This window comes from Caenorhabditis remanei, chromosome II (assembly GCF_010183535.1).
Source record: "Caenorhabditis remanei strain PX506 chromosome II, whole genome shotgun sequence".
NCBI classification, from domain to species: domain Eukaryota; kingdom Metazoa; phylum Nematoda; class Chromadorea; order Rhabditida; family Rhabditidae; genus Caenorhabditis; species Caenorhabditis remanei.
The window spans coordinates 2,714,787-2,729,780 of record NC_071329.1 but is presented as its reverse complement, the minus strand read 5'-3'; the positions used below and the strand labels follow the sequence as shown (position 1 = coordinate 2,729,780).

Below are 14,994 nucleotides of genomic sequence, written 5' to 3'. Positions count from 1 at the left end.
GATAAACATCTCGTACTTTGTAGGAACGCTCAAGAATCTGCAATATCTTTTTTAATACTGAAAAGCATACTTGTCAACCGGGCCGAGAAAAATGTTACATCCTCACTAAACCAAGACAACCGTAAAACTTATAATTCACCAAAATCCACAGTTCCCTTATACTCCTTTTGGATTTTTCCAACAATAGTAGTCTTGATGTTTTCCTCATTCCCTCCCTGTTTTTGGGCAGGAAATTCGTGTTTTGATAAGGATTTTTGGGTATTTTCATTGAAATGCTTTCATTTTTATAACACATTCTCTATCATGTTGTCGTATTCTGTAAACTCTTCCCGTTAATTCGATTTGTTATGTTGCAGCACTCTTTTCACGCTATCATAAAACAGAGACGTGAGAATACAATCGAGTTGGTCAACAGAATTAGGCATGTGTAAAAAAGAGTGAAAACGAAATGAGAGAGTAAGAGACTCCGTTTTTCTAATCCCCTAGTCCCCATCCGAAATCAAGAAGTAGAGCCGAGGGAATGAAAAGAAAAAAAGGGGCGAATTCATTCTCCAGAGGCAGAAAGCCGAGGGGATAAGGATTATGACGTAATACACCTGGGGCAATGTGAAGCAGGACTACATTTTTTTTGCTTATTTCTAATTTCATTTTGCTAATAATAATGAATGAAATCGAAGAAGAATATACTACAAGAAGATTCAAGATGACGCATGTGATAGAAAGTATGAAGGAGATGGAAGTGGGGGATACTCATCATGGAGAGATGGAGAACCATTTTGGAGTTGATTGGTGAGTGGGGTGAAAAACTTATTTTCCAGGTAAAAACCAGGAGAGTTTGGTGAAAATTGGTTTAGGAGAACGGTTTTTTTTAACTTTCTTATAATACTACTTACTAGGTAGTTAGACAAGACACACAAGTTATTGGTCTCAAAACTTTGAGACAGTATCACGGTGTCTTCAGTTCTCCCATAATTCCAATTTTTGTAGAAAAGGTCCATCAAATATAGAGCTCCATTTTTGTAGTTGACTACTTTTTTCTACGGGCAGTTCCTAGGGAACTATGGCTTGCCGGAGTTATGCTCCTCGTCTCAAGATCACCTTACTCCAACCTACCGTAACTCCTTAAGGACCGGCCGCACAAAAAAGTAGTCAACTACAAAGATGAAGGTTGAAATGTTATCTACATACCTACATGAGATAATTAGGGCTATAGCGGCACGTTTTCAAAACTTAGTTATTTTTTTAATAGAAAATTTTATAGACCTCAGTTTTAATTATTGGTGTTTGCCTATTTTAGAACGTTATTTGCATTTAAGGCCCCGCCCCTAAAATAGAAAAAAAGTTGAACCCCGTACTTATTTTGCATGATTCACGGTGCAAGCAGTCCAGTCAAAATTTGGAGAGACGCTGAGAAGCTAGAGCGTCTGACTGTCTGCGCGCGCTCTCTCTCTTTTTTTCTCTTGGAAACACTAAAATGAAGTTATCTCCGCAATATTTGAGTTTTTTTTAATTTAAAAATTGTAAATTATAGAGCATTAAATTTTGCATATTTTTACTTCACAACTTTTTGATTACTTTGACAGATGCTGAGATACAGGCTGTCAAACTTACAGAGAGACGCAGAGAAGCTAAAGCGTCTGCCTCTCTACGCTCTCCTTCTCTCTCACCTGTATATCTCAACAAGGTTGTAAGCTAGCAATAAAGTTATAACTGAGAAAATATTCAGTTTAAATTCTTGCACATTTTTTAAGTTGGCCACACTTTTTTGTAGCGGAAGTGGTTTTGTAGTTATAAGCTTTATTTTTACTTTTCAGGACCACCTATATGCATAGAGACGAGTCTAACCTACACATCGGTCTAAAATGTCACGCTCCCCACGAATCCAAGTCGCCATGGTCTATGATCACAAACATCTCTCTGAAATCCAACCAGGTCCTTGGTTTCTCTTTTTTTGAGTTGGATCATTGTTTTCATACTGAAAACTATCAGAAATCCGAAAACTTTGATGATCTCAAGAGATATTGGGAGATATGCAAGGAGAAACCGCTGAAATTCAATTTTTTCGTAGAGGTCACTGATGTTAGTGGGGTTCCAGGATATGATGAGCCCATGGTAACGCTGATAGTCAATAAGCAGAAAATACAAGTGGCGAGGAAGGTAGGCGCCAAACTTTTTGTGAAAAAAAGTTCAATGGAGTGCACTTACAGACTCTTGTCAGAGAATCTCTCCATTTCCGTCAATTACTGGTAAGGAAACCGCCTGGAAGTTGTGAGATTCCGGTCGGGCGCCCTTTTTATAATTTGCAACTACTTTTACCAGTTCTGGAGGAAACCTCGGTTATAAATGGTAGGCGTACTTCAAATAATTACATTTTTAAATAAGAAAAACGTATTTCAGATAAAACGGTCCTTCGAATTTTGCAAACAGCATACAAATTCATGTTCCCTGTAGTTGTGAAGCGGTGCGAGTATTTTTTGATGGAGCGCTCTCGGAAGTGTGCAGAAATATTGAAGGGGATCGCAGAGAGATATGGTTTGGAGAAGTTGAAGGTGAGTCTTTAAGAATCTCGAACCACTTAGAGAGCCTCAAAGGTTAGAAGCTGGTAAGAGACGCAGAGAATTAGAGCGTCTGACTGTCTATACGCTCTCTCTCTTAGTAATACTAAAATAAGGCTATCTCTCGAACGGTTTGAGTTTTTGAAAATTTTAAAGTAGTAAGATAAAGAACACAAAGTTTTGCACATTTTGTTAGTTGGCAACTTTTTGATAGCACTGAAGGTTAGGGAGATACAGGCTGTCAAACCAACAAAGAGACGCAGAGAAGCTAGAGTGTCTGACTGTCTGCGCTCTCCTCTCTCACTGTAAAGTTTATAAAGCTCATATCTCTCCGGCTAATTGAGCGATTAAAATGATACAAACTAATAATATGTGCAAAATGTTATGCTCTGCGTTTTTGTAGTTTGTAATTTTTGATATAGTCAAAACCTGAAGAGATATGAGCTGTCAAAGTTTGGAGAGACGCAGAGAAGCTAGAGCGTCTGACTGTCCATGCGCTCTCTCATTTTGAAACACTGAAATGGAGTTATCTCAGCAACGGTTCGAATTTTTGGAAAATTAAAAAAACGGAAAATATAGAGCATGAAATTTTGCACATTTTATTAGTTCGCAACTTTTTTGGTACGGGCGGTCCTTTGCTAGTTTAGCTAAAATTGTTTCAGCTGCATCTCCTCGACTGGGAAGACTATGACAATATGGCCTACCTAACTTGTGACATCTGCAAAAAGATATTCCCTGAAATACCGGATACCCTGGACTGTGGTCACTCATTTTGCCGTCCGTGTATTCTAAACAGTAAGAGAGAACGGGAGATGAAGGGGCAGGTGAGTCAGAGGTATAAAAACCTGAAAAATGATTCAGAATCAGTTTCAGAATCTCATCTGTGCCAGATGTGGAGCAGTGGATGTGTCTGGACAAGTTATGCCGAATTTCGCGGTGGCTAATATACTGTACATGATGAAAGAAGGGGAATCTGTAATGGCAGAAAAGAAGAAGAAAAAGAAGAAGAAAAGATTTTATGGTTTAAAAAAACAGAAATCATTAGATGAAATTTAAATGAAAATGACATTTTTTAATTGCAGATTCCGCTACTTCAGAAAAAATTCAAATTTTTTTATATTATTATTGACGGATATGCCTTAAAATCGCTACAATTCCCGTTCTACTGACTCAAAAAGAGCTTTGGTGGAAGAGTTTTTCCACGAGGCCGTGTAGTCCTCTCGGACAAGATTTTTTTCAATTGCTCGTTTCCTCACTTTTTCCAACAAACTATCGAGTTTTTCTGATTCAAATCGCTGAAGGAATATAAAAAAACTAAGAAAATTTCAGACTTGTCGAAAAAAAATTTCGAAAAATTTTTGAAATTTTTCGAAATTTTAGAGTAAAAGTGCTCAAATTACCATGCATAATCACCGTTCGACTGAATTTCGAATTTTAGTCAAGAACAATTTTCACAAAAAAAAAACAAAAACTTTCGGAAAAATTCAAATTTTGGTACAAAACGGGCCGAGCCGAAAATAATTTTGATATTTTGATTTGAAATAATTCTGATTTCGGCCCGCTCCCGCCTGTGACAAGTCTGGAAGTGAATCGCCCAAAAAATCTTGTCCGAGAGGACTACACGACCGTTAGGAATAATTCTTCCACCGAAGCTCAAATTGGGTCAGAAGAACGCGGTTTTAAGTCATATGCGTCAATAATAAAAGTTTCTTAGAATTGTCTGAAGTATCAGAATCTTTAAGCATTTTTATTTTTAGAAAGTATAACATTTTTCCAGAATTAAAAATAAAGGAATTATTGTCATTATAACAGATAGTTGATAGATGAATCATTCCTCTCTAAAAACCCATACATCGTGCTCGGTTCCCTCGACGACATGATCCATAAGAATTTTGCGTCTATGCTCGACATAACGACACTTGTCCTGCACATTCTGAATCAGCGTCTTCATTTTTTCCTGTCCGGATTGTGACAACAAATCTTGCTCCAAGAACCCGGAGAGTTGCTCCGTTGCCATTTCGAGATCTCTTTGATTTGCTTCGAACATCTCTGCGTGGTTATTATGTTCCAAGTAGAAAGCAAAGATATAAGTGTTCATCATGGTGCGACGGCATGTGGAGAGAGTCTCCACTGCTTTTGGCAGGTATTGAACGTCAGCCCAGGAGATTTGAGAGTGATGTTGCAACACTTCCATTTTGGTTTCGACGGCTTTGACGAGCTGGAATTGGATTTATGGAAGTTGATTCAAAATTTTTACTTTGAAGCGATGTATCTCGGTTTATTGTGACGTTAGATAAGTGTAAAAACTAGATTCAGAATTCTCACGTCTTCAACTTTTCATTCATTCTAATTTCATCTAAATTTGGTATTGTTAGAAAGCGGAAAACGTGTTTTTGAATCAGCTCTCCGGTGATATTAATTTCATTTAAATTTCGTAAAATTGAGAAAATAAAAGCGCGTGGATTCTGAAACAGTTTTGAATTTTCAAAAGTCTTTACAATGGGTCGAAATACAAGAATTTGAAGCGAAGTATCTCGGTTCATTTTGACGCTAGACAAATATTAAAACTAGATTCTGAATTCTCACGTCTTCAGCTTTTTATTCATTCTAGTTATATCTAAATTTGGTATCGCTAAAAGGCGGAGGACGTGAGAGTTCTGAATCAGTTTCAAATTTTTGAAAATCGTTACAATGGGCCAAAATTCACGACTTTGAAGTCTGATACCGCGGCTCATTTAAATGGTTGTAACTCTGTTCAACTTGAAATTAGTCAAACATTGAAAACTGATTCAGAATCTCCATGTTTTCAGCTTTTTAGCAATACTACTTTCATTCAAATTTTAAATGACTGGAAAGCTGACGACGTAAGGATTCTGAATCTGTGTTCAGAACTTGTATGGCATCAAAAAGAGCCGAGATACGAGATTTTCAAGCAATGTATCTCGGTTCATTCTGACGCTAGAAAAGTTCTGAAACAAGAGTTTGAATTCTCATGTCTTCAGCATTAGAGTCGTATAAAATTAATTTAAATCTAACATGAATAAAAAGTTGAAAACGTGACAATTCTGGAATCTATATTGAATTTTTGAAAATATTCAAAATTAACAAAGTTACACGGTTTTAAAGCCTTATAACTCTGCTCATCTTGAAACAAATCAATGTTCTGAAACTAATTCTGAATTATCACGGCGTCAGCTTTCCTATCGTCTTTATTTTATCTAAATTCAGTATGGTTAGAAAGCTGACAACGTGAGAATTCTGAATCACCTTAAACTTTTCCAAGTTTTTTATAATGAGTCGAAATAAAAGGCTTTAAATCAGAGAGATTGAAAACCAATAGAGCGCACTAACCTTTTTCTCCAACTTCAAACTATCGCCATGTCCCTTATACCGATTATAATAGAACAGGTAGCGATCCAAGTTCGCACGATTCTTCACACGATCCTTCTCCTTCTTTGGGTCATAGCTTTATAAAAATTACAGATTCATATACGCTCTACTGACAGTTTTTTTCAACAAACCTATTACACGGCGAGTATCCATGCACATCCCAATCTCTCATACACATCCAGCAGAACTGGAACTTACAAGACGGGTTTCTGCAAAGCATCCGGTTGCATCCACTGATTTTCTCAATCGGTGCCAAGCACTTCGGACAGTCTTTGGTGTGTACACTGATCCAGTTCGCTGTCTCACTATCATCAAGACACTTTTTCTCCCACAGTTTCAGCAAACGGCAGCTGACGGGCTCGTGGCCGTCGTTACCGCAGAAGAAGCAGAATTGAGTGCCGCAGGAGCATTGGACGAGGTGCGGCTCGCTGTGGGCGGCCTGGAAAAGGAGAAAATGAAGTTGGATAATTTCAATTTCAGAAAAAAGACAGTTACCTTGATAATCTTCCCGCAGTTCTTCCCAGGGCACCATCTAAGACATTTGTTGATTTCCACGTAGCTGTTGACAATGAGTTGACGGCGTTTTTCTAGGATTATGGGGTCGGTGATGTAGAAATTGACCTGAAAGATACGTAGGTGAGTTTGAAGGCAAAATCTGAAAAACTGGTGCTTTGATAGGCCAGTTTTGGAAAGGACAGTTCAACTTCGTAATAGTTTTAATTCGCCCCAGTTCTAATACGATAGCTTCTACAACAGTTAGTTCAAATTAGGGCGGTTCTAATAGGGTAAGTTCTCAAACAGTCAGTTTTGATTCGTACCAGTTCTGATACGTCCAAAGTTTCAATACGGACAGTTCTAATACGGATGGTTTCTATATGTACCAGTTCTGAAACAATCGGTTCTTATACGTCCAAAGTTCTAATGCAGTCAGTTCTAATACACACAGTTCTAATTGGGACAGTTTTAATACGATCGTTTCTGTTTAGGGTGATTCTAATTAGGGATGCGCGGAACTGAAAATTTCGGAATTTGGCAGAAAAAGGTTCCAAAAGAAGTCGGAAGTTTCAGCATTTCCGATTTCCGTTCCGCCTGTCCTTTGTTCTAATACAGACGGTTCTGATTCGTCCGAAATTCTAATATTGACAGTTCTAATAAGTGACAGTTCTGATTTGTACCAGTTCTATTTTGTCCGAGTTCTAATACGTCGCAGTTCTGATACGGACAGCTCTAATTCGTACCAGAAACAATCGGTTCTATTGGCTCTGGGACGTTTCAAAACCATGACATTTCGAAACCAAAAAAAAATCACTGTAGTGTCAAAATGACAAGGTTACCGTCTTTGTTCAGCTGATAAACGGGCTTGCATCTAATTATCAATGGAGCGTCATCACACCTTCCTAGGAACATAATAATCCCGTCCTTATTCTGTTCTTATCCACGTGGAGTACACAGTGTCCGCTAATCATCTCCCTTACCTTCTCATCCTCCATCAACAGCATACACTCCCCAGTCATACACTCGACCTCACACTTCCCATCGTTGATCCTATCCGAGATGTAGGCCCTCCAACAATCGATACACGCCAGATGACCGCAAGCGAGGCCAGTGAGCTCTCCTGGCATACAACAAATATCGCAGTCCGTGGGAACGGGTAGCTCTGGGAAAGTTTCGGACTCCTCGGGGATCACATTAGCGGCTTTCAGGAATTCATTGGTATCGGGGTGCTCGTAGAATCGTTCCAGAAGAGAGTTCTTATCCCATTTGTGCTTCTGAAGCAGGATTCTGCACACTCCTGGTTTTACTTCTAGAATGTCTTGGATCTCTGAGATGGCATCTTTCATCTTGGTCTCCAAGTCGGCGAAGGAGAGGATCTGGAACAAAAATTGATATTAAAAAACTGAAAGTGTGTGGGGCGGGGTTTAGAAGCACTAACCTGAGTACCCTTCTCCTCGGATTCGCCATCAGAATCGGAGTCGTTCAGCTGAATATCGTCGTCAGAATCCATAACTGAAAATAATGGGATGAAGAGAGGGAGAGAGAGAGAGAGATAGAAAAACAATTGATTTTTTGGGTTCGGGAGGTAAGATGACAGTCAGATCGATGTGTATGCCTAGTCACGCACACAGAGAAAGATGGCGTGACCCTTCTAGGCCAAAGTAGCTCTGGGAAAATCGATAAATACCTACAGGGACTCGCGTAGAGTAGCTGTGGGAATCTTATTTTGTATCTCCTCCCTGCCCTTGAAACGATGGCCCCCTCTCCTGAGGGTCATAGTAGTTCTGGGAAAAAAGATTTACACCTACATGAACTTACAAAGAGTGCCTATGGGAATCTCATTGTGTACACAAGTATGGCCCACTCTCCCGAGGGTAGCTCTGGGAAGGTTTTTGTGTGACAATAAATGTGATAGCGATTCAACTTGATATCATGTTGCCTTACCTTTCAAACATGGCTTTTTTTTCGATGTCAGTGGCAGTGGCACCTAGAGTCACTTAGAGTTTAAACTGGGAGCCTAGAATTTTAGCTGGTAGCCTAGGATTCCGTCTGACTACCTAGAAGCATAACTGAAGCCCTAGAACACCTGCTGGGGACCCAGACTTCAAACCTGTCGTCTAGAATTACAAGTAGTGGCCTAGAAATCTGACTGGTGACCTAAAACCTTAACTAGTGGATAAAATCCCAATTACTAATCTGTGAATTTCGTGATCTAACCTAAGATTTAACTTGACATTGATGTTTGCTTTCAAAATGTCAATCCCCTGAAATTATGAAGTGCCAAGGTTTTGAAATGTCTCAGTTTCAGATTGTCCAAAAATCATGAATACTTGCAGAATAAACTTTTGTAATTTAAATCATCGTCTTCCGATGTCTGTCTGTATATCAGTATGTTCCGATGTCCCCTTTCTCAACAGAGCGCGTTTACCCAATGCGTTTGCGCGTAGACCCGAGGACACATTCATTATTCAGTGCGCACACTGTCATCAGGCCCTGTACCACCCCCTTGCACACTGCGGATCTATCTCAATGTGATGTGTGCACCCGTCCTTCGGGGTGGTGGACCTCATTCTTCCCCGTACCGTCCCCACACGTGCACACCGCTCTTTTCATCCTCCTACCTGTATGGCTATTGATTTGTCTCCATATCTCCTTCCCCCGTTGTAATTTCCCCTTCTCAATAGAGCGCGTTTCACATTGAAATAGAACATTTCAGAAAAATGACAACTCGTCGTCCTCAACCATTGTTCTATGATACTTTGAAGTGTGTGGGTTTGTACTTGGAGCCTAATTTGAGGTAAGCAATAGTAAACAAGCAACATTACCGTAATATGCAAATTCCAATTTTCTAGATTCCAACTATCACTACGATGCCTCGGATTCCGTTCTGTACACAAGACCCAACCTGTTAGAATCCATAACTTGAAAATGCGTCCGAACAATTTTGAAGTCAACGGCACCGTCTTCAGTGTAGGAATCATCAGGAAATACGCAAGAACGACACCGACTCCAAAACCAGTGAAAGTGTCGAATGCCGGCGGTGGAATCCAGTATGACGTGGATAGGTATGGCATAAGAAGTGATGGACGTGAGGAGGAGAATCAAGAGATGGAGGCTGCAATGCGTGACGCCACCCAAGTCACCCGTTTGGAAGAGCGGTTGCAGTGGCTGGTGAGAAGTCGTGAGAGACAGAGATGGGATGTGGTGCCTGACTTGGATCTTGCGATAGAGTCGAAAAGATTGGAGATTCTCTCCTATCGAATGCGAATGACTAACCAGGAGCCACCGTTCACTCAATATCTCCAATTGACGATTACCAATGGCACTGTGCAGAACGTGGAGCGTGTGGAGTATGACAAGAATCTCAAGTACACGAGTGACTACATTCTTGGGCGGATCTTTGGTGTGGTCAAAGTTCAAGTCGGAAGCCTACAAATCGGAGAAGACAACTTCCACCACCGTTTTAGGTTCTTCTTTCATCAATTCGCTGATGAGCAGCAGTTCGCCGAGCAACAAGAAGGACCGGGCAACGCGTTTCATGTTAACACACTCAATGGTCAAATAGAGTCATTGTTGCCAGTTCAGGATGGGAATTTGGAAGTTGCGGAGATGCGAGTCACCGGGAATTTGAAAAACGCACTGGCTAGTATCCAAACAAAACTAACCGAGACACACACTCCCTTGAAGAAGTTAACATGTGCCTATCAACCACTTCCGGATGAGCCAGTGCTTCAAAACGCTGAGTTTTTGTGTGTCGCTAGAACTGGATGTCTGAAAGTGTTCAGTGGTAACCTCAACAATCGAATCCATCTTGCGGAGTGTGTTGTCGTGGAAACGGACTTTATGAATCTTGTCAACAAATGGGCGATGGAAAAAAGCGAGGTTGGCAGATTCTACTCCATCGGATTCAGAAAAGTCAAGGAAATAGAGGAGTTCTTCACCCTGTTCATAAACATTCCAGGTGCTGAAAGGGGAGATAACGAGGAGACAAGGTAAGACTAGCCCCTTCTAAATTGACATGTCGTGCTAATTTCTACGATATCTATTTTCAGATGGTCCCAGTTTCCAGAATGTATCATCATCCCGATGAGATACGAGACCGAGTTGAATGTGTGGTTTGAGGAAACAAATGAGGAGGATAAGGTGTACTGTGACACTAAGTTCATAGTGAAGATCAAAGTGCAGAACAGCGGATATGCACAAGTTCATGGATCGTTCTAATCTGCCATTACTCTAAATGCACGGACTGTATAAGTGTTCCTACTGGAATATGAAATTGTATAACTTTAATTCTAATAAATCCTTTATTACTGTCTCTGCTTTTTTGTTAGTTTGCAGTTTAGAAATGTTTCAGACGCAGCATCCCCTTTTCTGTATGCGTTCTGTCTTTGCGCGCGGGAACGAAGCCTTCAGAGAGGACACATCCACATTGCACACCGTCAGTACACCTCGTCTCACACCCTCAGTACACACCGTCTGTATAGTGTAAACGATTTGAAAACGGTGTGACGTCATCAAGGTCTGCAGAGAGGGCACATCCATCACTCAGTATGCATAACCGTCATCAAGTCTTGTATCGCCCCCCTTGCACACTGTGGATCTCTCTCAATTTGACGTGTGCACCCGTCCTGCGGGGCGGTTGACCTAATTGCTATCCATTGGGCATTGTACCGTCCCCCTGTGCACATTGCTCCTACTCTTTCTTCCTACCCGCCCTCTCCCGGTCTCTTATACATTGAAAACAGAAATTTCAGAAGTATGACAACTGCGCGTCCCCAACCTCTGTTCTATGAAACATTGAAGTGTGTGGGTTTGTACTTGGAGCCTAATTTGAGGTAAGCAATAGAAAATCAATATCATAACCTATGTGATATGCATTTCCAGATTCCAACTATCACTACGATGTCCCGGATTCCGTTCTGTACACAAGACTCAACCGGTTAGAATCCATGACTTGAAAATGCGTCCGAACAATTTTGAAGTCAACGGCACCGTCTTCAGTGTGGGAATTATCAGGAAATACGCAAGAACGACACCGACTCCAAAACCAGTGAAAGTGTCGAATGCCGGCGGTGGAGTCCAGTATGACGTGGATAGGTATGGCATAAGAAGTGATGGACGTGAGGAGGAGAATCAAGAGATGGAGGCTGCAATGCGTGACGCCACCCGAATCTACCGCTTGAAAGAGGACATACAGGGGATGGTGAGAGATCGTGAGAGAAAGAGATGGGCTGTGGTCCCAGAATTGGACCTTCGGATTAAGGCGAAAGGATTGGAGATTCGCTCTTATAGAATGCGGATGACTAACCAGGAACCACCGTTCACTCAATATCTACAATTGACGATCACCAACGGCACTGTGCAGAACGTGGAACGTGTGGATTATGACAAGAATCTCAAGTACACCAGTGACTACATTCTTGGAAGGATCTTTGGATTGGTTAAAGTTCAAGTCGGAAGACTACAAATCGGAGAAGACAGATTCAACTCACGTTTTGAATTCTTCTTAAATCAATTCGCTGATGAGTACATGTTTGCCGAGCAACAAGACGGACCGGGCAACGCGTTTCATGTTAATACACTCAATGGTCAAATAGAGTCATTGTTGCCAGTTCAGGATGGGAATTTGGAAGTTGCGGAGATGCGAGTCACTAGGAATTTGAAAAACGCGCTGGCTAGTATCAAAACAAAACTGACTAACGCCCCCTTGAAGAAATTAACATGTGCCTATCAACTATTTCCTGATGACCCTATTGTTCAAAACGCTGAGTTTTTGTGTGTCGCGGGAATTGGAAGTCTGAAATTGTTCAATGGAAGACTCAACAATCGAATCCACCTTGCGGAGTGTTTTGTCGTGGGAATGGATTTTATGAATCTTGTCAACCAATGGGCGATGGAAAAGAGCGAGGTTGGCAGATTCTACTCCATCGGATTCAGTGAAGTCAAGGAAATAGAGGAGTTCTTCTCTCTGTTCATAAACATTCCAGGTGCTGAAAGGAGATATAACGAGGAGACAAGGTAAGACTAGCCCCTTCTAAATTGACAAGACGTGCTAATTTCTACGATATCAATTTTCAGATGGTCCCAGTTTCCAGAATGTATCATCATCCCGATGAGATACGAGACCGAGTTGAATGTGTGGTTTGAGGAAACAAATGAGGAGGATAAGGTGTACTGTAACACTAAGTTCATAGTGAAGATCAAAGTGCAGAACAGCGGATATGCACAAGTTCATGGATCGTTCTAATCTACCATTACACTAAATGCACGGACTGTATAAGTGTCCCTACTGGAATCTGAAATTGTATAACTGTAATTCTAATAAATCCTTTATTACTGTCTCTGCTTTTTTGTTAGTTTGCAGTTTAGCAATGTTTCAGACGCAGCATCTCCTTTTCTGTATGCCATCTGTCTTTGCGCGCGGAAACGAAGGCTTCAGAGAGGACACATCCATTGTTGCACACCGTCAGTACACCTCGTCTCACACCCTCAGTACACACCGTCTGTATAGTGTAAACGATTTGAAAATGATGTGACGTCATCAAGGTCTTCAGAGAGGACACTTCCATCACTCTGTATGCATAACCGTCATCAAGTCCTGTATCGCCCCCCTTGCACACTGTGGATCTCTCTCAATTTGACGTGTGCACCCGTCCTGCGGGGCGGTTGACCTAATTGCTATCCATTGGGCATTGTACCGTCCCCCTGTGCACATTGCTCCTACTCTTTCTTCCTACCCGCCCTCTCCCGGTCTCTTAAACATTGAAAACAGAAATTTCAGAAGTATGACAACTGCGCGTCCCCAACCTCTGTTCTATGAAACATTGAAGTGTGTGGGTTTGTACTTGGAGCCTAATTTGAGGTAAGCAATAGTAAACCACTTCCATTACCTAAGTAATATACATTTCCAGATTTCAACTATACCTTCGATGCCCTGGATTTGGTTCTGTACACAAGACTCAACCTGTTAGAATCCATGAATTGAAAGTGCGTCCGAACAATTTTGAGGTCAACGGAACCGTCTTCAGTGTAGGAATCATCAGGAAATACGCAAGAACGACACCGACTCCAAAACCAGTGAAAGTGTCGAATGCCGGCGGTGGAGTCCAGCATGACGTGGATAGGTATGGCATACGAAATTATGGACAAGAGGAGATTCAACCGATGGAAGCTGCACAGCGTGACTCCACCCGAATCACCCATTTGGAAGAGCATTTGCAGCTGATGTTGAAAGATCGTGAGAGACTGAGATGGGATGTGGTGCCTGACTTGGATCTACGGATTGAGGCCAAACGATTGGAGATTCTCTCCTATCGAAAGCGAATGACTAACCAGCAACCGTCGTTCATTCAATATCTCCAATTGACAATTACCAACGGCACTGTACAGTATGTGGAACGTTTGGAGTATGACAAGAATCTAAAGTGCACCAGGAATTACATTCTTGGGAAGATCTTTGCCGGTGTAAAATTTCAAGTCGGAAGCCTTCAAATCGGAGAAGACAAATTCAACTCATTTTTGGGGCGCTTCCTTCATATGCAGCAAGGTCTAGTTATTGAGGAACCGGGCAACGCGTTTGAACCTAATACACTCGGTGGTCAAACGGAACCATTGTTGCCAGTTCCAGAAGGAACATTGAAAATCGGAGAGATGATTGTCACTGGGAATTTGAAAAACGCTTTGGCTAGTATCAAAACATGTCTATCCGAGAACAATCCCCCCTTTAAAAAGTTAACAAGCGCCTATCAACCATTTCCGGATGATCCAATTGTTCAAAACGCTGAACTTATATGTATTGCCCGTACAGCAAGTCTTAGGGTGTTCAATGGGAAAATCAACAATAAACGAATCCATCTCGGAAGATGTAACATTCAGGAAACGGATTTTATGATTCTTGTCAACAAATGGTCAATGGAAAAGAGCGAGGTTGGCAGATTCTACTCCATCGGATTCAAAAAAGTCAAGAAAATTGAGGAGTTCTTCTCTCTGTTCATAAACATTCCAGGCGCTGAAAGAGGAGATAACGAGGAGACAAGGTAAAACTAGTCATGCTTTACTAAATTATACAATATCAATTTTCAGATGGTCCGAATTCCCAGAATGTATCATTATCCCAATGAGAGACGAGACCGAGTTGAATGTGTGGTTTGAAAAAACAAACGAGGAGGACAAGGTGTACTGTAACACTAGATTCATAGTGAAGATCAAAGTGCAGAATAGCGGATATGCACAAGTTCATGGATCATTCTAATCTACCATCACATTAAATGCACCGACTGTATAAGTGTTCCTACTATTTCGATTACTATGATTTCAATTCGAATAAATTCTTTTTACTATCTTCGTTGCCCCTTGCCTACCGCTCGTCTGTCTGTGTAAACGGTTAAAATCGGTGTGACGTCATCGAAAACTTCAGGGAGGACCCATCCATCATTCAGTATGCATAACCGTCATCATCACTATGTACCGCCCCCCGTGTACACTGCGGATCTGTCTCAATATGATGTTTGCACCCGTCCTTTGGGGTCGTTGACCTAATTTCTGTTTATTCTTT

At 41.2% G+C, this 14,994-nt stretch overlaps 5 protein-coding genes across 5 annotated transcripts; 4 read left to right on the top strand and 1 right to left on the bottom strand.

Moving 5' to 3' along the window:
• Positions 1 to 661: 661 nt before the first annotated feature.
• On the top strand, positions 662 to 3,611 carry GCK72_004137 (uncharacterized protein; the record flags this gene model as incomplete). The annotated part of the gene is made up of 6 exons (XM_053724490.1): positions 662 to 789; positions 1,815 to 2,157; positions 2,208 to 2,346; positions 2,398 to 2,549; positions 3,218 to 3,379; positions 3,429 to 3,611. The coding sequence occupies 6 exons, from the start codon at positions 662 to 664 to the stop codon at positions 3,609 to 3,611; spliced, it is 1,107 nt and encodes a 368-aa protein (XP_053588684.1).
• A 772-nt stretch (positions 3,612 to 4,383) lies between these two features.
• Positions 4,384 to 7,950, bottom strand: GCK72_004136 (uncharacterized protein; the record flags this gene model as incomplete). The annotated part of the gene is made up of 6 exons (XM_003101737.2): positions 4,384 to 4,773; positions 5,907 to 6,021; positions 6,077 to 6,384; positions 6,441 to 6,566; positions 7,421 to 7,816; positions 7,879 to 7,950. The coding sequence occupies 6 exons, from the start codon at positions 7,948 to 7,950 to the stop codon at positions 4,384 to 4,386; spliced, it is 1,407 nt and encodes a 468-aa protein (XP_003101785.2).
• A 1,210-nt stretch (positions 7,951 to 9,160) lies between these two features.
• On the top strand, positions 9,161 to 10,661 carry GCK72_004135 (uncharacterized protein; the record flags this gene model as incomplete). Its single annotated transcript, XM_053724489.1, has 3 exons — positions 9,161 to 9,237; positions 9,293 to 10,432; positions 10,493 to 10,661. 3 exons carry the CDS (start codon positions 9,161 to 9,163, stop codon positions 10,659 to 10,661), a joined length of 1,386 nt encoding a protein of 461 aa, XP_053588683.1.
• Positions 10,662 to 11,198: 537 nt separating this feature from the next.
• On the top strand, positions 11,199 to 12,687 carry GCK72_004134 (uncharacterized protein; the record flags this gene model as incomplete). Its single annotated transcript, XM_053724488.1, has 3 exons — positions 11,199 to 11,275; positions 11,325 to 12,458; positions 12,519 to 12,687. 3 exons carry the CDS (start codon positions 11,199 to 11,201, stop codon positions 12,685 to 12,687), a joined length of 1,380 nt encoding a protein of 459 aa, XP_053588682.1.
• A 538-nt stretch (positions 12,688 to 13,225) lies between these two features.
• On the top strand, positions 13,226 to 14,691 carry GCK72_004133 (uncharacterized protein; the record flags this gene model as incomplete). The annotated part of the gene is made up of 3 exons (XM_053724487.1): positions 13,226 to 13,302; positions 13,352 to 14,476; positions 14,523 to 14,691. The coding sequence occupies 3 exons, from the start codon at positions 13,226 to 13,228 to the stop codon at positions 14,689 to 14,691; spliced, it is 1,371 nt and encodes a 456-aa protein (XP_053588681.1).
• Positions 14,692 to 14,994: the final 303 nt, after the last annotated feature.